General features: G+C 37.7%; 1 protein-coding gene across 1 annotated transcript; it reads left to right on the top strand.

Moving 5' to 3' along the window:
* The first annotated feature begins 4,516 nt into the window (after positions 1-4,516).
* On the top strand, positions 4,517-10,005 carry LOC141618811 (uncharacterized). The gene is made up of 5 exons (XM_074435883.1): positions 4,517-5,222; positions 5,933-6,985; positions 7,716-8,021; positions 8,207-8,298; positions 8,783-10,005. Exons 2-5 carry the CDS (start codon positions 5,996-5,998, stop codon positions 9,687-9,689), a joined length of 2,295 nt encoding a protein of 764 aa, XP_074291984.1. The 5' UTR covers positions 4,517-5,222; positions 5,933-5,995; the 3' UTR covers positions 9,690-10,005.
* The last annotated feature ends 15,934 nt before the right edge of the window (positions 10,006-25,939 follow it).

Raw genomic sequence — 25,939 nt, 5'->3', positions numbered from 1 at the left:
AACTTATTCAATGTAGTTGAGCTTTGGTATAAAGTTATCAAGCTTTACTAACAAAATTATCAAGCTATGATACAAGGTTATTGAGTTTAACAGAATAAATATTAAGCTCAATAACTTCGTAATATAGCTCAATAACTTGTAAAATAGCTCAACAACTTTGTGTAAGTGCTCAACAACTTTGAGACGGTACAATGCTACTATACAACTGGTTGTAGGATATTATTTGTGCAAAAATACGGAGTAATTTGTGGATTATATAAAAATGAAAAATATATTGTATAATATTACTTAGATATATCAATAACTTGATTAAAATAAATTAAATAAGTCAAAATTTTAATATATCTTCGTAGTATAATGTTATTATGTAAGATTAGTTAGAAAATTGTAATCCTAAAAAGTTTAATGGTAAAGACTTAGACGCATTCTTTATCTCAAGCAGGTAGACTCGTTCTTGTAAATGCTAATTTAGCCACGAAGGGAACTTTTCAGATGCAAAGTTTCCTCCTTCCTTCATCGATCCATAATAGATTAGATAAAATTAATAGAGATTTTCTTTGGAATAAGAATCCTTCCCAACGTTCTCCTAATTTGGTTGGTTGGCATAAAGTTTGTTTACCAAAGTCGGTTGGTGGTTTAGGAATTAAATCTTCTGAAGCAGCTAATAAAGGTCTTCAAATGAAACTTTTATGGAAAATTCTTATGGATAAGGAAAGTATATGGGTCAAAGTGGTATCTAAAAAATACTTGAGAAATTGTTCACTATTTGATCATAAGCCTAATTCAGCCTCTTCTTGGCAATGGCGTAAACTAATGAGTTTTCGGACTCTATTTAGAAAAGGACTGAGATGGCAGGTAGGTAATGGTAGCAACATTAAGTTTTGGTCTGATAATTGGGTTTTTTCACACCCACTAACAAGCAGTATGGTTGATGATGATAGTAACTGTGATCTTAATCTTTTGGTTAAAGATTTCATAACCTCAGACAAGCAATGGGATGTTTGTAAATTATTACTTTAGTGAATAACGATATTGTTAATCAGATTACTAACATTCTAGTGCCACATAATGATATTCCAGATACCTTCATTTGGGGATTGTCCGTAGATGGAAATTTCTCTACCAAAACAGCAACTTGGTTAGCGCAAGGTTTGTTTGATCAAGCTCTTGACAAATGTGAATTTCAGTGGATTTGGAAATTGAATATTCCTCCTAAACTGAAATTTTTTCTTTGGAAAGCATGTGTTGACGGCCTTCCAACGAAAAATAGACTTATAAAGAGTCATATTGATGTCCCACCTCATTATGTTCTGTGCAACAATCCTAATGAAAACAAAGATCATTTCTTTTACGAATGTCCCTTGATTGAGTCTGTTATCCAAGACCTGAACATTATTAGTTTCAACAAGTTTTTGTCAAATTATGATACTATTACAAGTCAAAGTTTTCTAACGAAACTTAATTATCTCAAGGATTTAATTCCAAAAGATGAATTTATAAAGATTATTTTTATTTGGTGGAATGCATGGTTCCATAGAAATGATATTATCTTTAATAATGTTAATTTAAGTATCAGCAAACTTATTACTTTATGTAATAATAGCACTAAGACATGGAATGTGACTAGATTTAAGGATCTCAACAATCCCGAGGTAGAAGAGTTAGCTAGAAACAATTCTAGTAAGGAAGAGATTTGGTGGGAAAAACCTACAAACGGTTTCCTAAAGCTAAATTTTGACGGATTGAGAATAGAAGGTAATAAAGCTGCTTTAGGATATTCTATAAGAGATCACAATGGTAAAATTGTTTTGTTAGGAGCAAAAAAGTGCGGATCCAATAGTATCCTTGTTGCGGAAGCACTTGCTTTAAAAGAAGCTATTTTAGCAGCCAAATACTTAGGAATCTCAAAGTTAATTGTGGAGGGTGATAACTTATGTGTTATTAACTCGATTCGAGGTACTTGGCAAATTCCATGGGAAATTTCTAGTATTATCAAGGATGTGAAATTAGACTTTCATTTTTTCGATGAAGTGATAATTAAACATTGCTTTCGTGAAGCCAACAAGGTTGCTGACTACATGGCTTCAGTTGGACATTCATGTCCAACTCTTTCAAGGTGGTTTGATAGCCGGTGGCTTCAACTTACCTCCCTCATTCGAAAGGATGAGATAGGTTGGTCCTACCCTAGAGGATCAACCTAGTTTTCATACCTAAAAAAAAAAAAAAAAAAAAAAAGACAACATAATACAAAAGAGTAATATGGAGTATAACATAGTAAAGTTAAACAAAAATGAAAAAAAGATATGAAATCAAATCTAGCTACTCATATACTAAGGGGGCGTTTGGTTAGAGAAAGAGAAAGGGAAAGGAAATTAGAAAGGGTAAGAGGGGGAAAGGTAAGAGATTATCTAAAATTAAACTAGTTGTTTGGTTACATCAAGAAAATGAAGTGTGTTAGGTTGTGGTTTGTTTTGGTGTCCGGGTGGTGGTTTAGGTGGGATGGTTGCTGGGTTGTGGTTTGTTTTGGTGTCCGGGTGGTGGTTTAGGTGGGATGGTTGTGGTGGTGGTGATGGTGGTGGTGGTGGCGGCAGTGGGGGTAGCTGTGGTGGTGGTGATGGTGGTGGCGGCGTCATGGTGGTTGTGGCTGTGGTGTTGTGGTGGTGGTTTACATAGGGTGGCTGTGGTGGTGGTTTTGGTGATGGTGGTTGTCGCAAGTGTGGTGGTAGGTAAATAAGGTGGTTGAAGGGTAACAATGGTAATGAAATCTCATACCTTAGGGGGGTGGGGGTAAAGAATTAGATGGATTGATGGGTAAGGAAGAGAATTTCATTCTCTTTGTTTGTGTCAAACAAATACCAATAAAAGAAATCAATAACTTTGTTTCCCTTTCCCTTTCTTATAGACCTCTAACCAGACACCCCTAAAAATCTCCCTGTTAGGGTGCAAACCCATGTCCCACATTGGTAGAATAAAGTTGGAAGATCATCTTTATAAGTGTCTACAAAATATAATAGTACGAGGCATTTTGGGAAGGAGCCTAAGAGTAAATTCGTGAGGGCTTGGCCAAAAACGGACAATATCGTACTATTATGACCTGTGGACACAGATGCAGCAGAGGCCCAACACGGATATTGACGCTTCCGCACAACAAGTGGCATCAGAGCCCAAGGTTCGACTTGGGCTAGACACGAGGATGCATCAGCAGGCCCAAGACTTGAAGTTGTACCATGTAAGGCATGGAACTCCTAGCTCAGGGTGAGTCCTTGAGCAGACCCGGTCCAGGGTTAAATGGATGAAAGGCGTCACAGGTCTTGTGGGACAAAAGACCATTTGTATACTAGAACTGTTGATAGGTGGGTCCTTTCCAGGTTGGATGCTAGAGACCGTTTGTGTTCTAGGACTTCTGAAGTGACGGACCCGGTTCAGGGTATATTGGATGCAGAGGATGTTCGATATGCATGTGTAGCAAATCCCCAAGAAGGGCACATGGACGGCTCATGGTAGCATGGTGTGTCGGCTAAGGGGAGGTTATCAAGACTTGTGATGTTTCGGGTGTCTAGAAGTTGGGGCTGTAGAGTGGGAGAGTCCTCCATTTCGGTCAAGGTCCGAGTCAAGATGATGGTCCTTGGTTTGAGGGGAGGATTGTTAGGGTGCAAACCCATGTCCCACATTGGTAGAATAAAGTTGGAAGATCATTTTTATAAGTGTCTACAAAATATAATAGTACGAGGCCTTTTGGGAAGGAGCCCAAGAGTAAATTCGTGAGGGCTTGGCCCAAAGCGGACAATATCGTACTATTATGACCTGTGGACACAGATGCAGCAGAGGCCCAACACGGATATTCACGCTTCCGCACAACACTCCCGATGAATTTATATTATAAAACCGTCTCCTATGAAAATTAGTGAACAAAATTCAATTTTATTAGGATTCTTGGGCAATTTTTCCATAGCCATGTGGACTGAAGTTCTAAATAACTCAATCAAAACATATAAAGGTAAAAACTTGAAACAGCAAGTCTTCCTTGTGATGAATGTCCGTCACAAACTTGCGACGGGTCAAGTACTACCTATGTGGTTAGATAAGACAAAATAGTTTGCTACTCTCTATACACTTTGCTTTTGTCTTATCTACCCCACATGGGTAATACTTAACCCATCGCAAGCTTGTGACGGGTATGTCCGTCACAAATGAGAATTTGTGAACTTGAAAAGCGTTGCAATCGGTAATACCAATCTCTTAAGGTTGAGATCATCTCCATTTCTGTTAAAAAATAAGAAATATTTTTTTTTTGAGAAAAAAAAAGAAATATTTGTTTCCTCTAATAATATAGCCATTTAATTTATTATTTCGTCACCATCTCATCATTTAAAGCCTAAAATTATAATCATTAAATCATTTCACCAAAAAAAAAAAAAACACTAAAAAAAACGTAAGAAAATTAAAAGGGGGAAAATAAAGATGACCCAAATTATTCCATTTATATCTTTAGATTCACTCATTTTTAGTCTTCTTTAAGACGACAATATCCGTTTAAGGTTAACACCGATCAAGTATTACCTCATATAGAAAATTGCGAAAAAATTCTCTTTTTTTAAACATTTTGCTTTTTATCCCATATACCGTATATCCATCATACACAAGAGTTTGCGAGATTCACTATATTTTCTTTATTTGGAAATCAAAATCAAATAATTAAATTTGAATATTTCTACTTTGAGTAAAAAATCAACTCAATAACACACTCACACATGTCCAAGAAGAAGGAATACTACTAAAGAAACCTTTCTCCAAAATTAATTTCAAGTACTCTTTGTTTTCTTTACCTTTCATCCATCATTCTCTCTGCAAAAATCCCATGTTATTAGAAGCTTCAATTCAAAGGTCCCCTCCCAATTATCATTGAAAAAACTATCATAAAAGCACCCTTTTTTGTACCTCAAAATTTGGATTTTTATTTGTGTAATTAATGTTTCATCATTATATCTTCTTCTATTTGGTTTGATTTTCAACATTTGTTTCATTTCCCTTCAACAAACTCTCCCATAATTAAAAAAAACTTGCACTTTTTGTACCAAAAAATTGGATTTTTATGGTGTAGTTAATGCTCTTCTTCATCATCTTTTTTGTTGGGTTTTCAATTTTTCATCATTTATTTCACTTGTAGTTCACACCTCTTCACATTATTCATTCTTGTTTCCCCACCTTTTTCCTCTTCATTGGTAAGCAAGCACTCTAGTTATTATTGCGTAAATCCGTCTTACAGTATTGGTTAAACACCCATTTATTGATAGTAATGAACGAGTGTTTAACCAATAAAAGGACCGTCTTGTTCTATAATTTGTGTTTTTTAAATGGGATATTACCCATTTATGAAAGATTGAACCTTTTTCTATTATGGGTTTTGATCAATGTTGAATTGTTGATATTGAATTTTTGTTATCTGGGTTTGTGTGATTGTTACTTTTCATGTTATTTTTATTAATAATTGTAACTTGAGTTCTTGGTGTGCTGTCAATTTTCACACTCTAGATCCATTTTAATCTGGGTTTCTGATAATTTTCTGTTCTTCATGAATATTCTATTGATTACTGATAACTAGGGAAAAATTTGAAATTTTTAGTTAAAATTTGAATTTTTTTTCTTAATTTACAGTATATTACTAGTTCATCCCCTAAACTATAAATCCTGGTTCCGCTACTGTGGTTAGTGTAGTTACTCTCAATTTAAACTTTCAGAAATCTGTGCCAATTCATTTTAATTATTTCACTGTTTTTGCTGGTAATTTGATAATTTGGTACTTTGGTACTGTGATTAATACAGTCAATTACAAAAAATGAAAGTTTGTAAACAATTGATTAAAGTTATACAGTAATTCTGAATGTTTGGTGATTTTTTTTTTTTATTAATTGTGATTCTTGTATGTTTTCAGAGCCTGTACTGTAGATAGCTTTGGGGATTATCTTCAGAGTAATGCACATTGACGGTCTCGAAAATGGCTACTTTGGTACCTGGGATTCTGTTAAAACTTGTGCAGCATATGAATACAGAAGTTAAAGTAGCAGGTGAGCATAGGTCTTCTTTACTGCAGGTTGTAAGTATTGTTCCTGCACTTGCTGGTGGTGATTTGTTTCAAAACCAAGGCTTTTATTTGAAGGTTTCGGATTCATCTCATGCTACTTATGTTGCTCTTCCTGATGATCATGATGATTTAATTCTTAGTGATAAGATTCAATTAGGCCAATATATTCATGTTGAAAGGCTTGAGGCCGCTTCCCCGGTCCCTATACTTAGAGGTGTTAAGCTTGTTCCAGGGAGGCACCCTTGTGTGGGTACCCCTGAAGATATTGTGGCAACTAATTCTCTCGGGTTTTTGAATGGTTCTTCACCTGAGTTGAAAAATGGCAAAACCCCGAAATCAGCTGTGAAGTCTTTGTTTGGTAGTAAGGAGAAATCTCCCCCTTCCAAATTGAATGTTAGGAGGGATAAATCGTCTCTCTCTAAATTGAATGTTAGTAGCAAAGATGATAAGGTTGATAGGAAAGGATTATCAATGACTAGATCGAACTCAACTTCATCGGAGAGAAGAGAATCTTTGGGAAGGTTGAAGACTTCGAAATCTTTCCAATCAATACCCTCATCTCCTTCAAGTTTATACTCACTTCCTACTTCATTTGAGAGGTTTTCAACCGGGGTGAAGAATCAAGCAAAAATTAAGAGTGAGAGGGGGGTTCCCAAATTGGGTTTGATGGATAAGGTGTCTGCTAAATTGGGTTTGGCTGATTCTGGACGTGGTGCGAGTGCAACCCCAAAGAAGCAGCCTATGGTTAGTAGTCTTAGTACACCCAGGAAATTGGCTCATATGATAGATATGGGACCGAAGGCATTGAGAAGAAGTTGGGAAGGGAATATGGACACTAAGAGCCGAGATAGCTTGAAAGCGAAAACCAGCAAGCAGGATACGATCACTGCAGTCCGTTCTTCTGTAAGTATTACTTAAATTGATAGTTTTCTGCTGCTCTTCTTTATTGCTTGCTCTCCGTACCTCATGATGGGAATGACGAGAACAAATTATCTGCTTTTGAATTGTTTGAGAGTGTTTTAGGCTGATAAAACTTTACTAATACTTTTTTTGCTCTTTTGGTTGAGGAGAAGGGATGTTATTAAAGGTGTTTTGTATAAATGTCTCATTGCATGCTCAAATAATGATGTTTGTATTGCTGGTTTAGTTTTATGTAATCATGTTGCAGTAACATTAAAGCTATGTTTTATATGGGAAATGGGAACCTAATTACGATGTGTATTCCTTTTGATAAAAATAAGGTGGGGGAAAGAAGGCGAGAAAGGACCACTGGTCGAGTGTAATTAGCTGCTTTCTGTGTGGTATGAGTTACACCCCTACATGTATGCCTCCCTTTTCTGTTTTTCACCTTTGCCTTCTCTATATGAGATAGTAATTGTGATTACTTGACCAAATACGGCCTAAATTCTCAGCTGTAAGTTCAGGTACTCTTTGCCGTGACACCTCTCGTTTAAGCAATTTCACAGCAACAAAATTTGCAAAACAGTAAAATTCCTTTTCTTGCTTTGTTGAGAAGTTCAGTAAATTTCCCAGTTTGCTCCCAATTGCGTTAACTGTAGGTCTGGGATATAGATGTGGAGTATTGTCCATAATCCATCTTTGTTAGAAGTTAAATATTATTTCTCAATATTAGGTACCTAAGCGAAATCCAGCGGATGACAGGTTATCAACAAAAGGGGAGAATAAAGTTCAGACATCCTCAAGATCGTCAAAAGATGTTAAAGATTCGACACTGGCAAAACATTCAACTCCAAATGGAACTTTGGATGATCTTGATAAAACAGGTAAACCGAGAAATTCAGCTGGCAGGAGATCAATGGAATCTCCTAGCAATGGCTTGCCAGCAAATTTGGTGAAGGTCCCTGCCAGTAGTAGGAGATTGATAGATGCAAGTGTCTTATGGACTTCTCTTCCGTCTTCTGTAACTAAGCTCGGAAAGGTATTCCCTGATCCCTTTTTTTATTCTTACTATCATCTACATCTCTTGTTAAAGCATATTTTCTCCAATGATCTTAACGGGCCAGAGAAATTCTCGAATGTTTTATACTGTAGTTTTCTGTACATCATGGCTCAGAAGTCTGAACAACAGTAATTTTAATATCCTTAATACTAAATGAACTTCAGGAAGTTCTAAAGCTTAGAGATTCAGCACAAATGGCTGCAATTGAGGCATTGCAAGAAGCTGCTGCTGCCGAGAGTATACTTCGTTGTTTAAGGTAATCTCAATCTGCACAAGATGCCTTAGCCTGTCATATACACATATTTATGCATTGTGAAACTCGTTGCAAGTAGGGCTGCACATAAAGTAGACCGGACCGGTAAACCGGATCGATCCGGACCGGCCGGTCTGGACCGAATACAATCTGGTACGGTCTCCGGGTCCGTAGAAATATTGTGACCGGTCTCCGGTTCGGTCCAAGCAAAACAAATCACCTTAAATTACCTTTAAACTAGAACCGGTCCGGTCCAAACCCGGAAAAAACCGAACCCAAAAGGTTCCGGTCCGGGATCCCACCTAACCGGTCCGGTCTGGTCCGGGTTCCCACCTAACCGGTCCGGTCTCCGGGTTTGGGATGTGGGGTTGTGGGGTTGTCCGGTCCGCGGGTCATTGCGGTCCGGTCCGGTTCTGGACCGGTGAACACCCTAGTTGCAAGATATGAAATTTTAATTGAGTCATTTCTGATCGCTGTTGTCTTGCAGCAACTACTCTGAGTTAAGTTCATCGGCCAAGGAGGACGATCCAAAACCAGCAGTAGAACAGTTCTTAGCATTACACTCAAGCTTGAAGAACACACTTCTTGTAGCTGGATCCCTATTTAAAACATTTGCAGTCGGCTCATCCCCAGAGAGTGCAGGAACCGCATCAGAAGAAACACTTAAAATCCTGTCTGAGAAACGTAAACAAGCAGCTTCCTGGGTTAATGCAGCTATATCCACAGATTTGTCATCTTTCTCAGCATATACTGATCGACCGCCAGCACTCGGCCCACATACGAGCTCACCCACCATGCCAAATCAGAAAGTCAATCCTGGAAGTCAATCCATCTTGGTTCTTGAAAAATCTAGCAAAAATTCCTCCCAAAAAACTCTAGCCAAACCTCGCGTAGCAGTGAGCTCCAAGGTTTCGTCATCATGGACCCAACGCCGTGGTGTAGACTCACAAGATGTTTTAGCTGCGACCCGAAAGAGCCAGACCCCACTCTCGCCTCCTCCAGAATGGGCTAGAGGGAACGGACTTGATGAGTTAATGGACTTGGCCGAAGCGCTACAGGCCGAGTCACAGAGCTGGTTCTTAAGATTCATGGAGCGGTTTCTAGATGCTGATGTGGACAAGTCAGCTTTGTCAGACAATGGTCAAATAGCTGGGATGTTGACTCAGCTAAAGAGTGTCAACGACTGGTTGGACGAAATTGGTGGCAATCCCAACAATGAGGATGACGAGGAGGAAGATGAAACAAGCTGCGTCTCAGATGAGACAATAGATAGATTGAGAAAGAAGATATACGAGTATCTTCTAACGCATGTTGAGTCCGCTGCTGCTGCACTCGGAGGTGGGCCATTACCGCCCCCACCTGTTCGAAGTGTTGAACCAAGAGGAAAACGCTGACTTGGCGAAAAATGCTAGGTAAAGACTCTGCTCCACCTAGCTATTCTCTAACTTAAGCCCTACTTTTCGACACAGGTCGTAAGACCCATTATTCTTTTGTATAGTACTTGATTCTTAGGAATTAGAATTGTGAGTTTATAGTATAATTGAGCTGCCATTGTTTGCCCAATTGCCCTTCAGTATTCTTACTCGAAAATTTCAAAAAGTTTAGAAATCGAGTTCACAGCTTTTGTGGCTATGTATATTGTGGAACTGTCTACCCAAAGTTGTGTGCTAAAATTATTGATCAAGTGACTACATTGAAACACAAAACCTATATTGAGATTTGTGAATCCGATTGTTGTGTAATTTCCGTCTCCTTGTGATATATTACATACAGTATGTTTTTGTATATAGTCTCTATTTATAATCCTACAGTTGAACTATGTAAATTCGATCTCATTGTGGTATAATCCATTTCACATAACATAAATCTGCTTTACAAGAGACTAACCGAAACTTACATGAGAATCTTTAATTTGGTGGTGTGTCGATGTAAAGATAAATCGAACAGAGTAAAATGTAAACTGATTCTTGGAAAAATGTAATTTTATAAAATCAATGTAAAAATGTATCAGTTCAACATTCGACCTTGATTAGTGTGATCTTTCGAGGCATACAATCTTAACATTAATCGCATGCCTCGAAAGATCACATCTAAGAAGCCAAATCCACAATCTATATTTTACACTAGTCTCTCAAATTAGACCATGCTGCTACTAATCTTGCAAATGCTGACGACTTATCCTCTAACAACCTCGTCGGACAATCATATTCCTCGCTTTGCCCTGGAAATGAAATTACCATTTAGTCCTCTAGAAAAGTAAACATCAACCTAACTAATAGCTTAAATCAAAATGGGGTATTTACCATTGTTTAGGACTAGAACCATGTCGCTATTATGAACCGACGCCATTCGATGTGCAATGCTTATAATCGTGGAATCTGAAAAATTGTCCTTGAAGTGCTTGTTTGTTTACCCACCAAAATCCCATGAATTTCAAAATTCCATAAATTGCATTTTTTGCATGTTGTTTGGTTACCCAAAAATTGCAAAATGGGGGAGTTTTCAACTCCTTTGGAATTTGCAACTCCTACATGATGTAGGAGTTTAATTACCTAGCCCCTCCTAGGTAATTGGAAACTCCTCCATCATTCCCCCACCCAATTTACCCATTTACCCTTAAAAAAAGATGTTATTTAGATTATATAAGGATATATTTATATTTACTTATCAAAATCCTGTGAATTAAAGTTGTTTAACCAAACGTAACGCGGGAGTTTAAATCCTTGGAAAAACAAACTCCTCCAAGGTAACCAAACATATTTTTCTCATTTTACGGGAATTGAGTATAGGAATTAGAATCCTATGAGTTGCAAATTAACACAGGAATTCAACTCCTGCATGAACCAAAAGAGCACTAAGACTCTGTTGGATGGTAAAGTCGACGGAAGCATCGCTTCATTGAGAAGTAACACTCTACACTTCTTGAATAGTACACGTCCAAGACAAATTACTCCGTAGTTGTCTTTGTCCCATGCTCCAATTCTCTCCATTTTCAGTAACTACGACTGAGCAAAAAATCCGATTATCCGAATTGATCCGATATCAGATTCGGAAAATAGTTCGGATCGGATATCCGCTCCGAAACTTTCGGATACGGATCAAATATCGGATAGTTGTTTAAAAATTTTCAGATATCCGCTATTCGATAATTTATTAGATTTATGACTACATATGATTTATTACCACTAGATTTTGTTCTAGTCCAATGTCCAAAAAGAAATTTGGTGGGGTGTAAAAGTAAAGAAGATACAGAGTCAAATCAGAAGTTTACATTGAAAATCGATTTTTAAGATAAAGAAAAATATAGAGAAAGTAATAATCTTGAAATCGGATCGGATAACGGATATTTGGATATCTGATCCAAAATTTTCGGATACTAAAAAACGGATATCCGAATGTTTCGGATCAGATATCGGATAATGAAATTTATGAGTTTCGGATACAGATATCCGATCCGAAATCGACAAGGCAGACATTGTTACAGCAACTAATAATTTTCAAATTGTTAACACGAAAGTGCATTAACAATGAAAAAGAGAGAATAGAAAATTATAACCCGATTCGTAGTGACGTGGTAAGAGAGCCACTGCCTTAAAAACTATTTTCCGGTACGACCGTGGTGGCGATCAGCAATTGACCGGTAGTTCCCCAAGGATTTACACTACTGCACTCAGGCACGCCCACTCGAGATTGAGAGCATTGGAACGATTGAATTATCTTTACCCAGAAATTATATTAGAGAAAGTGAGAAGAGAGGAAGACGAGAGTGTTGTTGTGTGTATTGAAGTGAAGAGGGGTGCTGCTTATATAGGAAAAACGGTATCAGTTAAGGAGCCAAAACTAGGCAGTCAAGGCTGGAAATGGGGAGAGAAACTCTCACCCATTAACAGCCACATTTGACTAAGCACCTGGACACTTCAGCCCATAACAAAACACACGACTCTGGCCCAAAAAGAGACACTTCAGTCCATAACAAAACACACGACTCTTGCCCAAAAATATAGGCACATCCCGCCGCAGGTGATTGTCAAATCCCAAAAAAACGGGCTCGGGCAAGGGCACGGCACGCGCGCGTGTGCGAGCTGAATTAAGCACCTCGCAAGCCCTCCACAAAAGGCTCCCTTGACCCACCAATGATAGTGTAATGTGTGAGGGGTTATATAAACCCATAAAACGCACACTTCCTCACCAATGTGGGACAATTGAAAAAACTCAACTTGGCTAAATAAGCCCCTATTTCCAACAATCCCTCACTAGGGGCGCCAGACTGAGAGAGAAAAATTCCTGGGTAAAGGAAGGATTGGATACTTAAGTATCAATATCTTTCGATTTGAATTGACACTTTAGTGAGATGAGAAAACAACTTACTTACAGTGAGAGAATATCTTGCGATTTGAATTCCTAACTGATCTGCGATTGATACCCCCCACAACACATATCATACCTTCAAAATATGATCGTTTCGCGATTTCAAAGTGAAACGCGCTCTATAGAGCCATGTGTTTACCTCGGTTCTTATAGATATGTTCACAAGACTTCTCATAGTCTTTATGATCATCACTCCTACATAGGTGACTCAAGTGCTTCACAATAACACTTATTACACGAGCCATTAAGGACATAAGTCCAACCTTGTGTATAATTCATCAAGTGCGTCTCAAAAGCACCAGCGTTAAGGCTATGAATCATACCACGCCATTGGAATAGAAGCTTGAGACCTAGTCACTCTTGACTTAAGGACTTAAGCCCAATTCCCCTCGACGTCTCAACGACTAGTCTCCTAGTCAACCGTTTAGTAAGGATCAACCAAATTGCTTTCGGACTTCACATAGTCCAAAGCGATAATTCCATTGTCAAGGAGTTGTTTAACTGCAGCGTGCCTGATTCAAATGTGTCGTTTCTTCGCATTATAGACACTATTCTTTACAACACCGATAGCTTCTTGTGAGTCACAGCGTAAGGAGACCGGAGTCTGTCATCCTCCCCATACTGGTACATCTGCTAGTAGGTTTTTCAACCAATTAGCTTCTTATCCTGCCAACTCAAGAGCTATGAACTCCGACTCCATAGTAGAGCGTGCAATACAAGTTTGTTTAGTAAACTTCCATAATATAGCACCTTCACCCATGGTGAAGACATAACCACTAGTAGAACTGATCTCATCCTTACCTGAAACCCAATTTGCATCACAATATCCTTCTAACACAGCAGGAAATTTACTATAATGCAAACATAACCCATATGTTCCTTTTAGGTATTTTAGTAAACGACGAAGAGCAGTCCAATATTCACTACTAAGGTTATGTGTCTAACGACTCAATCTACTAACCGCATATGCAATATCTGGTCGAGTACAATTCATAAGAAATATCACACTACCTAGGATTTTAGCATACTCTTCTTGGGAAACACTCTTACCCAAGTTTTTACATAAAGGTATACTAGCGTCGTAGGGTGTTCTAGCAAACACTTCATCAAAGCAGTTAAACTTTTTCAACACTTTTTCCACATAATGAGATTGACTTAAATAAATTCAATTAGAGTTTTGAATAACCTTAACTCCTAGGATTACATCAGTTTATCCTAAGTCCTTCATCTCAAATTGTGATGACAAAAAATCTTTTGCACCGAATTTCCCTTCTTCTTTCATGCGTTCCGACTCGTATCGAGTCGGTTTTGTGTGCTTTGCCTTGCATTTTGTGCACGATACCCGTATCTGTGATTATGTGTGCCCCTTTTGCAGGAATCAAGGCGATTATAGAGGAATCGAGGCAAGGAAGGCGATTCAATGCTTAAGCATGGAGAAAAGGGAAGTGAAGAGCTGAAGCAGAGTTCTCTACCGGCAGGCCGGCAACCGGCCCACCGGCAGGGGACACTGCGTTAAGGAGAAGAGGAAGAAAAGAAGCTGAGAGGAGTTCTCTGCCGGCAGGCCGGTCCACCGGCAGGGAACACATGCCCAACACTTAGACCTTTTTGAAGAAAATTTGGAGCAAATTAAGAAGAGCTCGCTGCCGGCATAGGTAGCCGGTAGCGGTCAACCGGTAGACAGTACCCCAATGAAGAAAGAAGCCACGTAAGAAGACTCTCTGCCGGCAGGCCGGCAGCCGGTCCACCGGTAGAGAGGACACCAGGTCTGAGATTTGGCACAAATTGAAGATGTCGTTGCCGGCAAGCATAGGCGGCAGCCGGTTGGCCGACACAGGACGACAGAGAGGCATAATGGGCTTTATCTCATCTTTTCCTCTAAATCCAATGAAACACTATAAATACCCCATCTCTAATCAGTTGTACACAATACCCTAGATCTATTATTAGTCTCTTAATCATATGCAAACCCTTAATCAAAACTTCAATCTTTCCTCAATAATTCTTCAATTACTTGTTATTATAGCTTAGAATTAGTTTAGTTGGGTTGTTTACATTTGAGTATTGGGTTGTAACTTGGAATTTTTTGAAGATTGTTCTTCCATATATTCAAAGATTGCAACTTTGCCTTTATATTTGGTATAATTATTCTCTACTATTTTTCATTGTTCATTTCTTTACATTTCGACTAGTATAATTAGTAGTAATTGCAAACATGTGCTTGTTTATATCTCCATGTGTGAGTAGTTCTCTTCTAGGATGGAGGGGGATCTTATATGGGTTCATGAGGGTAGATTGTAGCATAGAATGGATATAATTCTTGAGTTTAAGCTTTCAATCTTGTTATGCATGCTAAGTGTTTGTGTTAATGCTTGAATGAGGATTTGAGTACTTCCACTATTTATCTTTGCTTGTTAAGTGAGAACTTGACTTGTGAGTAGGATTAGCATGATAAGATTATAGTTGAGTTGATTAGGTGAGGACTTAATCGATCTTAACTTAAGGATTAGTCTCATATTGAGAGATAAAGTCTTGTCTTTGTTTTTACTCTTGAATTTACCATCCTTTGCATGTCTCCCCTCACCCATGTACCCATGTGAGTGAACCCAACATCCTAGCCTTCCCATTTGTTGTTAATCATCATCCATAGCAATTGTTTAATCTTTGTGTTTAGCATTTTTCTTTAGTTAATTAAATCAATCATCTTTCCTTTTTAGTTGAACTAAACTAGTAGTCTAGCAATCAATCTTAGTGCCATAATTCCGTCTCTTGGGTTCGACCCTCACGTACTTGCAACATTCTCGTACACTTGTGAGGCATAATAAATTAAACATCAAGTTTTTGGCGCCGTTGGCGGGGACGGCAATATTGGATAGGATTAGTTGTTTACATCTAGGCTTAGTTCCTTTATTTTGTTGTTTGCTTGTTGTTTTCTCCCCTTGTCCTAGTGCAACTCTTGCACTAGGACTATTTGATCTTTTGTTGAGTGCATGAATATGTGCTACATTGGACCTCTTTACCCACTTGATCAAGAGATCGAGAAAACATTCCGGGCAAGAAGAAGATTAAGAAGATTGGCTCTCTCGGCAATTCGATGATCTCCACCCCTTCTTAACCCACCAATTACCCAAATTTCCACAATTGATAACTTAGATCAACCACCCTCCTCTTCCACCATATCACCTCTTCACATTCCACAAAATCCTCCACCACATAATTCTCCACCACATAACTCTCCCATTGATTCACCACAAAATTCACCAACTTACTCACAACACTCTAATCACACAAACGACCCCGAATCTCCACGAACCAATCTCATAAAAGAAGACATGGCGGACCAACTGATAAGATATTATAATAGACTGGACCCAACCGGGGATGCTTGGCTATTAACTATGGAGCCCTTGCTCCCAACACATTCGAACTTCGGCACCATGTGATCAACTACATGCAACAAGACACTTTCCATGGCATGAAGAATGAGGATGCACACCAACATCTTACCACCTTCAAAGAGAAAGCGGGATCCATCAAGCATAACGGTGTGACGGAGGAGCAAATACACTTGATTCTCTTCCCCATCACATTGAAAGACAATGCTAAGAAATGGTTGAACTCTCATGAGCCGGGCACGTTCACTACTTGGGAAGCTCTATCCAAGGCCTTCATCAACAAATTCTACCCACCTTCTAAGACCGCAATGATTCGTCATGAGATTCAAACCTTTAAACAAAGGCCAGACTCTAAGTGAAGCTTGGAAGCGGTTTAGGGACTTTCTAGCATCTTGTCCACACCATGGCATCCCGAAATGGATGACCATCCAAACCTTTTTTCAAACTCTTGAGCAAAGGTTCCGGGACATGATTGTGGCGGCATCGGGTGGAAATTTTGATGGGATGAACAATGCTCAAATCACGGAAATGATTCAAAACATTTCCGAGATGAAGAGTAGTTATGCTAGAGATGTGGACTACAAAAGTGAAGGACCTTCTAAGATAGAGTTGGAGTACCATACAACCAACAAGGGTACCAACAAAGGTATCAACAACCAAACCTCAACCAACCTCCTCAAAACCAACTATGCATAGATCCACCCAACCCCAATGCATCTATTGAAAAATTGTTAAGAGATATGGATGCTAAGGTAGACAACCAATTCAAAGCCTTGAAAACCGACTTGTCAAATGTCCAAGCTCACCAAAGGACTTTTGACTCTTACATGGCTAACCAAAACCCCTCATCTTCCCAAATAGCCCCCTCTCCTTGCCCCCTCAAGGCTCCCACCCTAGGGACGGACCGCCGCCTCACCAACAAGCTCACGTGGTGACTTTGAAGAGCGTTAAAGATTTGAAGGATCCATACAAAGATTGTGAAGCTAAGAGGAAGGGGGATGTAATGAGAGATGGTGAGGAAAGTCCACCTCCCTCACCATCAGTCGGGTTGATCATACCAAAAAAGGGAAGGTGAATGACTATGTTGGGGATGATGGAGACTTTGTGTTGGAAGAAATAGTGGTTGAGGGAAACCAAGAAGAAGTGGTTGAAAGAAACCAAGGGAAAGGTAAAGAAGTAAGTGAGGAAGCTAACACCAAGCAAGTCACACCAAGCAAGTCACACCTCCCAAAAAGACCATTAACCCTCCAATCCCGTTTCCTAATAGAGGTAGAGCAATGAATGAGGAGCGGAAATTCTCCAAATTCTTGGATATGTCGAAGAACCTTGAAGTTTCATTGCCTTTCACCGAGGTAGTGACACAAATGCCACTCTACACAAAATTATTGAAGGATGTGTTGACCAAAAAGAGAAGTATTGGAGGACATGGTCTAGTCTCCCTTAGAGGAGAATGTAGAGCGGTATTACTCAACCCCATGACGGAAAAGCTACAAGATCCGGGTAGCTTTTCCATCCCATGTACGGTGGGTAATGTGAGTATCAAAAAGGCACTTTGTGATCTTGGTGCTAGTGTTAGCATTCTACCTCTTCCCATTGCCAAGAATATTGGGTTGAATGACATAATTTCCACCTCAATGACACTACAACTCGCGGATAGATCGGTGCAAAGACCGATGGGTGTGATTGAGGATGTACCGGTCAAGGTTGGTAACTTCTTTATCCCGGCGGACTTTGTTGTCCTTGACATTCCGGAGGATCAACAAACACCAATCATCCTAGGAAGGCCCTTCTTAACAACCGGGGATGCCAATATTAGTGTTGTTAGAACACACTTGGTTGATGATGCCAAGTTTCATTGTCATTTAATTGTTTGCTTCTTAGTTAAATTGTTTAGCAAATTGAAGCATCCAATGATTGTTTAAAGAAGCCCAGTGATGATCAAGATGAAAGACAAGTCAAGCATGCCCATTGTCTAGAATGAATGTTGTAAGCGAGATAGTTAAACATATCCTCTTTATGCATAAGTGATTGCAAAACCGTGCAACAGTTCCTGTGACTGTTGCACCAGGGTTTCTGGTACTAACGTATGGAGAATTCGGAAAATTCACAAGTGTTTAAAATCTTTCCAAAAAGCTTTATTGTTTTCTAAAAGATACCATCTTCCAAATTTGAAGAACAATTGAGAACAAAAAGGATATTCTTTCAAGTTAAATTAAAGATGCCAATTCCATTTAATCATGTGGACCTTTATACTAATAATAGGTCTTTTGCTTTTTCTATTTTTGGCAAAATTGTGAGTTCACATATTTTATGGGAAACACTCCTTTGCTTTGGAAAAATGCAGCCACCTTGAGGCTCACAAATCTGATTGTTCTCTTATAATTTTAAATGAAAATGTATACTACAAACCTATGGATATTAGATTAAAGAAGTGTTAAGATCCTTCTCTTATACACATCCTTTCTCTATAAATAGTCACTTCATTTATCATTTATTATAAGACTTTGAAAGAGCATTCATTGTAAATACTTTGCAAATCTTTTCAGCATTTAAGACTTTGTTCTCCAATCATTTGCAAAACCGTTTTCTGTTTTTCAAAAGTCTTCAATTGTTTTTCAAAGCTGTAAATCTCCAAGTATCAGTTCGCTTCACTGTTGCATAAAGAATATGTTCAATGATTCTCGTGTTTAGGTCTTAATTATAATCTCCATGTTCTTAAGTGAACCACTGAGATTCTGACTCTGTAAACCGTTGAGATATAACCTTAAGTCTTGAAGCGGAGTAGCTTTAAGCAAGAGAAAGTCTTGAAGCGGAGTAGCTTTAAGCAATTGCAACCGGAGTAGGTTGGCGAGTTATTTTCATTGTAATGGTTTAGTTAAGTTTGAGTAAATTTCTAAACAAGCAATAAAATAACGGTTGGACGTAGGCTCCGGAGTAGGAGCTGAACCAATTTTTAAACATCATCTTGTTTGTTCATTTACTTTCACGTTTTCTTATCATTTCACTTTCATACGTTAATCTTGCTGCCAGTGCTGTGCAACAGTCTCTTATACTGTTGCATAGACCTGCTGTACCGTTTGTGAACTTATAATCCATTAAGTTTCTCAAACCTGTACTTAATAGATCTTACTTATGTTAGTCATTAACCAAGTAAACGAGAAATTTTTTAAAAGGTACACCTAATTCACCCCCTCCCCCTCTTAGGTGTTTATCGTTCTTAACTGGTATCAGAGCCTTGTGCTCTTGATATTAGTTAACACCAAGGAGTTGATCCCCATAGTTATGACGATTCAAAACACACTAAGTATCCCATCTTTAAGGGAGAAAACTATGTCTGGTGGAAACACCGCATGGAGCACTACGTCAAAAGTACGGACTACGAATGTTGGTTGATCATTCAAAATGGTCCCCTCAAAATTGAGGTGACTAATGCCGATGTCACTAAGTCTCTCAAAAGTGAGGACAAATATGTTGAAGCCGATTATAGGAAAGTCGAGAAAAACTCTAAAGCCATGTCCATCTTTCAATATGGCATCGGTGAACAAGTGATTAACCAGATATCCGGATGTGACTCGGCAAAAGAAATTTGAGACACCCTAAATCTTGCTCATGAAGGAACATCACAAGTCAAAAAGTACCGTGTTGATCTTCTCATGCAACAATATGAGATGTTCAACATGGGAAGAGATGAGTCAATTAATAGTTTATCTTCTCGTTTCTCTAGTATTGTTAATGACCTCAAGAGTCTAGGTAGAAACTTCGAATCCAAGGATTTAGTCCGTAAAATCCTTCGTAGCCTATCTGAAAAATGGCAACCGAAGGTTACGGCTATTGAGGAAGCTAAAGACCTCTCCTTGCTATCCCTTGATGATGAACTTATGGGCTCACTCATGGCTCATGAGTTAACTCTCATGAAGCGATCCGGTGAAAGCTCTAAAGGGAAAGGACTTGCTCTCTATGCTCTCTCAAGTGATGAGGAGGATGAAGATGACGAGTTTGCAATGTTCACTAAAAACATTGTTGGCATGATTAATGGTCGAAACTCACAAAGGTCTAATAACTATACTAGCAAACGACGCTTTCCCAAAATAAAGTCTACTTCCACTGTTGGTTGCTTCAAATGTGGTGACAAAGGCCACCAAATCAACGAATGTCCAAAATGGAACGACATTAAATCTAAAGAAAAGCGTGAGTTTGCTAAAAGAGAATACAAAAGCAAAGTAATGACTGCCATTTGGGGAATGTCTGATTCCGACGAGGACGACGTCCTTGAGGAAGAATTGGATGCCAAACTTAGCATCTCGTCTCAGTTAAGCAATGATGTTCCAAAGTGAACAAAGAAAGAAAGTGTCAAATGTCTTATGGCTCACTCCGTGGAATCAGATTCAGATTCTGACATTGAGGTAAATAAGCTCAAGAAAAAGGTTCGATATTTCTCTAAAGACAAAATTTGTCTTCTCCTAGACCAATTCATTGATAAGTGTCGTGTCCAAAACGATAAACTAGAGGCTATGCAAACTGAAATTGAAGACATAGCCGAAGAAAATGTTGGTTTAAAAGAATGTCTAAATGAGATAGATCAACCTATCTAGTTCATCATCGAGTCTTGAGAAGGAGATTAAAAAACTCCGAAAACAGAATCTGTTTCTTGCTAAAAGGGTTGATGAAATACATGCAACAGAACCGGAGGCACTCAATCGAGTAAGTGAGTTACTCGATCAAGTGGCCCTTACTCGATCGGGTTGCCCCTACTCGACCAAGTACTCAACAGACAGAACACTGTCCAGAACGCCAACACACACTTACTCGACAAGGTAAGCCTTACTCGATAGAGTACCCAACAGCACATAAAACCGTAGTATTACAGTCTTCCCTCCTTAAAAATAAACTTCGTCCCCGAAGTTCAAAACCCATAAACAAAAACAAATTTACCAACTCAACTACGACACAACAACGCAACAAAAACTCAAAAACAAAACCCAACCACAACTCATACCGGCTCAAAACAACCACTAACTGTATCAAAAACAACATAAAACCATACCAAAACTTATGCGATCATCTCCTACCCCCTAAAAGAAACATGGTTATGTCCCCGTAACCACACATACCTGATCAAAAAGAGACGGATACCGCTCCTTCATAACCTTTTCTGCCTCCCAAGTTGCTTCCTCAACATCGTGATTAGACCATAGAACCTTGAGTAACACTGTCTTCCCAGATCTCATTTTGCGAACCTTGCGATCAAAAATATGTTTTGGCACCTCTAGATAAGACAAGGTATCATCCAACTCGATGTTCTCTGCCTCTTAACACATGGGAAGGATCACTCACATACTTCCGTAACTGAGACACATGGAACACATTATGTACACGATCCAAAGCAGGTGGCAAAGCTAACCGATAAGAAACCTCTCCCAGAGGATCCAAAATCTCATACGGTCCAATGAACTTTTGGCTTAACTTTACTTTCTTCCCAAACCGCATAACCCCACGCATAGGTGACACTTTCAAAAGAACCTTATCCTCAACCTAAAAATATGTATCTTAATAAACCCGTTTAATTAGAGAAGAAATATTGGTTTAATTACTCACGAAATAATACAACTGACTATAAACAGGGTGTCTAATGTCAAGAACATTGAATAGTTTCATCGTGGATACTCTCACAAAAAGGTAAATATGGATGGCCGTTAAATTTAATTTATTATTGTAAATGTAGCGAGTTTTTAATCGTCAGATTAAGCGTAAACATAATATATAACAAAAGAATAAACATATCTTTTTCATGGTTAAGTTTGATGTACCAATGTACATTAACTTGAAAGAGAAAAAGAAAAAGCATAATCTTTTAAATATATTGATTATTAAAATTATCAGAGAGAATTATTTACTCTAACCTCTAGGCAATTGAGTGTTATCATCATAATATTATTAGTCTTTTGTATTTCTCCACCACAGTTTATCTCGGTGATTTTGGGAACATATTTTTCATGTAATATAAATCCTTTATACAAGAAGTTGTACATTCAAATTAATGTAGTATTGTAGGCTTGTGGCTATAAAAATTTAAACCTTAATTATACTATATATTATTTATATATGTACCAGTGCAACTTTGCACAGGTTCTAAACTAGTAGTTAAGGTAATAACACAATAATTATGAACGTAATAATTGCTGTGATAAAATGCTAATAAACCGTGCCAAAATTTTAGTAAATTGTGGTCAATGTAAATATATTATGTGAATATATACATAACAAAAATATATCGTGGCAATATACAAACGATTAAGTATCCAATATTTTCATGTATGCTTCACGGAATACTATCTATTTATCAAAACTTGTGATAAAAAATGCTAATAAACTTTGAAAATATAAGTCCTAATCTTAATCTTAATCTTGAACATGAAAAATCAACAAAAAGTAGCAATGGTAAGATTGCCAAAAAAACCCACAATGCACTCAAATCAAACATGTACATTATGCTTGTAAACCAGGTTTAATAGTTACGCTGTGAGGCGGATTGGATCTCATACGGTAAGACTCTTTCTTTGTATAAAATTCAATTTTTTTATTGTTAACAATAAATAAATGAATTTTTAGAGCAATTAACCGTCTTACGACGTAAGACCGTCATATTCTAAACTTGCGAATCAGGTTGACTCCCCTAAGACATAACATATAGTCATATTCATTGATTCAAAAGTCGCTCGAGAAATATAGCTCACAAAACAAGGCCCTAAATCCTTCTCCGTATTACCCAATTGCACGGATGAAACAAGAGAATAATATTTAAGAAATAACGGCAAATTGTCCCATCTATCTTAATAGTGTAGCACTTGACCCATAACTATTTGAATTTAGATAAACATAGTACAATTGGGTAATACACTAGTATTAATAGAGTTTACTCGAGAAATATCGTCAAGATCTAAGGTTTTCCATGTACCAAAAAAAAATAAAAGGACTAAAATCATTCGATGTGCAATGTTCGTAATTGTGGAATCTGAAGAATTATCCTAAGACTTTGTTGGATAAATATCAGTGGCCAAATCGAGCGATGCGGTAGCGTTATCGAAAAGTAACACTTTATACTTCTTGAGTACTTGTACAATTTACACGTTGTCTTAGAGCATTTCCAATGGTTGGGAAAAAGGACTTGCTTACAATTTTAAGAAATTGTAAGTTAGTAGCTCAACCACTGGAGTTAAGAACTTGACTTGATGAGTGACAAAAATAATCGTCTTTTCCTTTAAAAGACCAAGCAAAACTTCCTACAATTATTCGGAAACAAGAACTATAGTCCATTTTTTTCAATTAGCAGAAGATGATACATGTTATCGTTATTTAGACGTAAATTTTTATATTACGAAAGAGATGCAGGGTAACTTACATCAAATAAATGACAGGAGTGTGAGCATCTAAGGCACTAAAAGGGTCGTCAAAAAGATAGATATCAGAATCATGGTACATAGTACGAGCGATTTGTATTCTTTGTTTCTTACCGCCGCTCAAGTTAATGCCCCTCTCGGCGATAACAATTTGATCTCACATGACAGTAAACTCAAGTCTTCTTTCAAACAACATGCTTCGATTACCTTGTCGTAAACTTCAGGGACCATGTCTTTTCCGAACAATATGTTTTCTTGAATCATTCCACTCTATATTCAAAGGTATCTGAGCGACATAGGCTTTTGTTCCCGATACCAACCTAGACATCTCCTGAAAAATTATTCATCTGAGCCAACAATGTCAACAATCACAATCTTAGAACATGTGGAATTTTGAGGTTAATGTTTTGCAAGGTTGCAATAGGTGATGAGATAGAACCCAAGTGCAGTTTCAATCAGTAATCTCGATTGCATTATTTGAGATGTCATATGAGATGTTTTTTACGAGATCCGAGTCGGGGGTTCATCAAGCGAAAGAAAAGACGCAATTCTTTCAAAAGAGACCTTAGTTTTGACTTTAGAGAAATTGCATCAAGAACAAGGTAGATTGGCTCTTGAATAATGCGAAATGTAGCAAGCACTGACAATATTTTAACACCTTCAAGAGGAACTCGAACAAACAAACATGAGTCAAACGTTAACAAAGCAACAAAGGTAGGATAATTTGTAAACAAAAGTCATCATTGAGAAATAATCGCGAACTTTTTAAATCGTGATGTTTTCGTTTCTCTCAAGTTAAGAATTCTAGAAAAAAACCCTCATCTCCCATCCTTAAAACTTGAGAATTCTCATGTTCCTTAAAGTCTCCTTAGTGACCTTCATTCTCTCATCTTTCGCCTCCATCAAACTTCCTTGAAATCTTTCGTGCGATGTACAAAAAGTAGAGTTTAATATCATAAGACATAGAAGTGCAACAAAAAAGCCTGAACCTAAATTCTTGTATAATAAAACCATGTCTAACACCAATTGAAATATAACCAATCATGGAAATACAAAAAAAAAATCATTTATATTATCTACATCAACGGTCACAAAGTTGACGAACTCCCCACGTCCCTTAACTTGGTTTGATCACATGGCAAGTTTCCATTCCTTATTGTAAATCAACGTGCTTGTTGATGCACAAGCCTATTCCCAACTTGCTGAAGTTTGAAAATCCAATTCATTCGCACTAGGCCCTTGATAAAGCTTAAAGCACAAAAAGCGAAATCCAAACTACAATGCACTCAAATCAAAATGAAACGTACACAGTAAATCCGCTATTGATACCTGCATGCAGAGTATATTTAATATATTTATTTATTTATATATTATTATGATTAATGACAATATTAGTATTTTAATATTTATTATCATAATTATTTACAACAATAATAATAACAATAGTGATGTTAAAACACTAGTAAATTGTGTCAAAATTTTAGTAAACTGTGGTTAATGTAAATATATATATAACAAAAATATATCGTGGCAATTTACAAATGAGTTTTATTATTATAATTATTTACAGCAATAATAATAACAATTGTCATGTTAAAACACTAGTAAACTGTGTCCAAATTTTTGTAAACTGTGGTTAATGTAAATATATTTTGTGAATATATACATAACAAAAATATATCGTGGAAATTTACAAATGAGTAATGAATTTTTTTTCTTACGGAGCCTAATGCGGCCGCATTAACTATATTGGATCAGATCCGATCTTGGTTGTATTAATTCTTTCAGTACTGTCATAACGTAATACTTTGGAAAACGGAAAATAATGATTTAATATGACTATGAGTCATTAGCCGAACTTATTTTCTTCCAAGCAATAAAAAAAGAGAAGGATATATTTAACATTGCCGGTGTGCAGAAGTTTCGATACCTAACATAATTTAGGAACAAACGCAAATTACATGAAAATTAGTGATAAAAATTTCACCCTGCGACGGCCAAGAAAAATGTGGCCTACTTTCTACCATGACTAGAGCGAGGAGCCTCACTAGGAATGGAAGTGTATTGTAGAATCCTCTCCACTGAAATCATTTTCGTACCACAATGACATAAATGTCATACCACTCCCGCTAGAGCATGACTTAATGCCAACCCATATGACACTGCTAGCCCTGCTATTGTTGTTTGATAAAATGCAAACCTGACAAAGAAACAGATTCATAATTAGACACACGTCTAAAGTGATTTAGCGAAAGGAGATACAATGAATAGTAAGTTATACCAGTATTGAGACCAAGAGAAGAAAAAAAAGATGCAAATTAAAGGTGAGAGAAGCGAAAGCATTCTGGCGAACAAGAGTCATTTCATTGCAGTGGTAGAATGGAAATGAGGGTTAGAGCAAGTGTCCAATATGTTCATGTATGATTCCCGGAATCCTGACTGATTATCAAAGCTACTGATAGTTGCACTTCCCGAAATAATGTCTAT

The sequence above is a fragment of the Silene latifolia genome, chromosome X (assembly GCF_048544455.1).
Source record: "Silene latifolia isolate original U9 population chromosome X, ASM4854445v1, whole genome shotgun sequence".
Classification (NCBI taxonomy): Eukaryota; Viridiplantae; Streptophyta; class Magnoliopsida; order Caryophyllales; family Caryophyllaceae; genus Silene; species Silene latifolia.
Note: the sequence above shows the minus strand (reverse complement) of the source record. Positions and strands in the feature narration are given on the sequence as shown.

Excerpts from the sequence above, each read along its gene's own strand:
- LOC141618811 (XM_074435883.1), top strand. The coding sequence starts at position 5,996 with ATGGCTACTTTGGTACCTGGGATTCTGTTAAAACTTGTGCAGCATATG. Across the intron at positions 8,022-8,206 it reads CTGTAACTAAGCTCGGAAAG|GAAGTTCTAAAGCTTAGAGA; the intron begins GTATTCCCTGAT and ends AATGAACTTCAG. Across the intron at positions 8,299-8,782 it reads AGTATACTTCGTTGTTTAAG|CAACTACTCTGAGTTAAGTT; the intron begins GTAATCTCAATC and ends GTTGTCTTGCAG.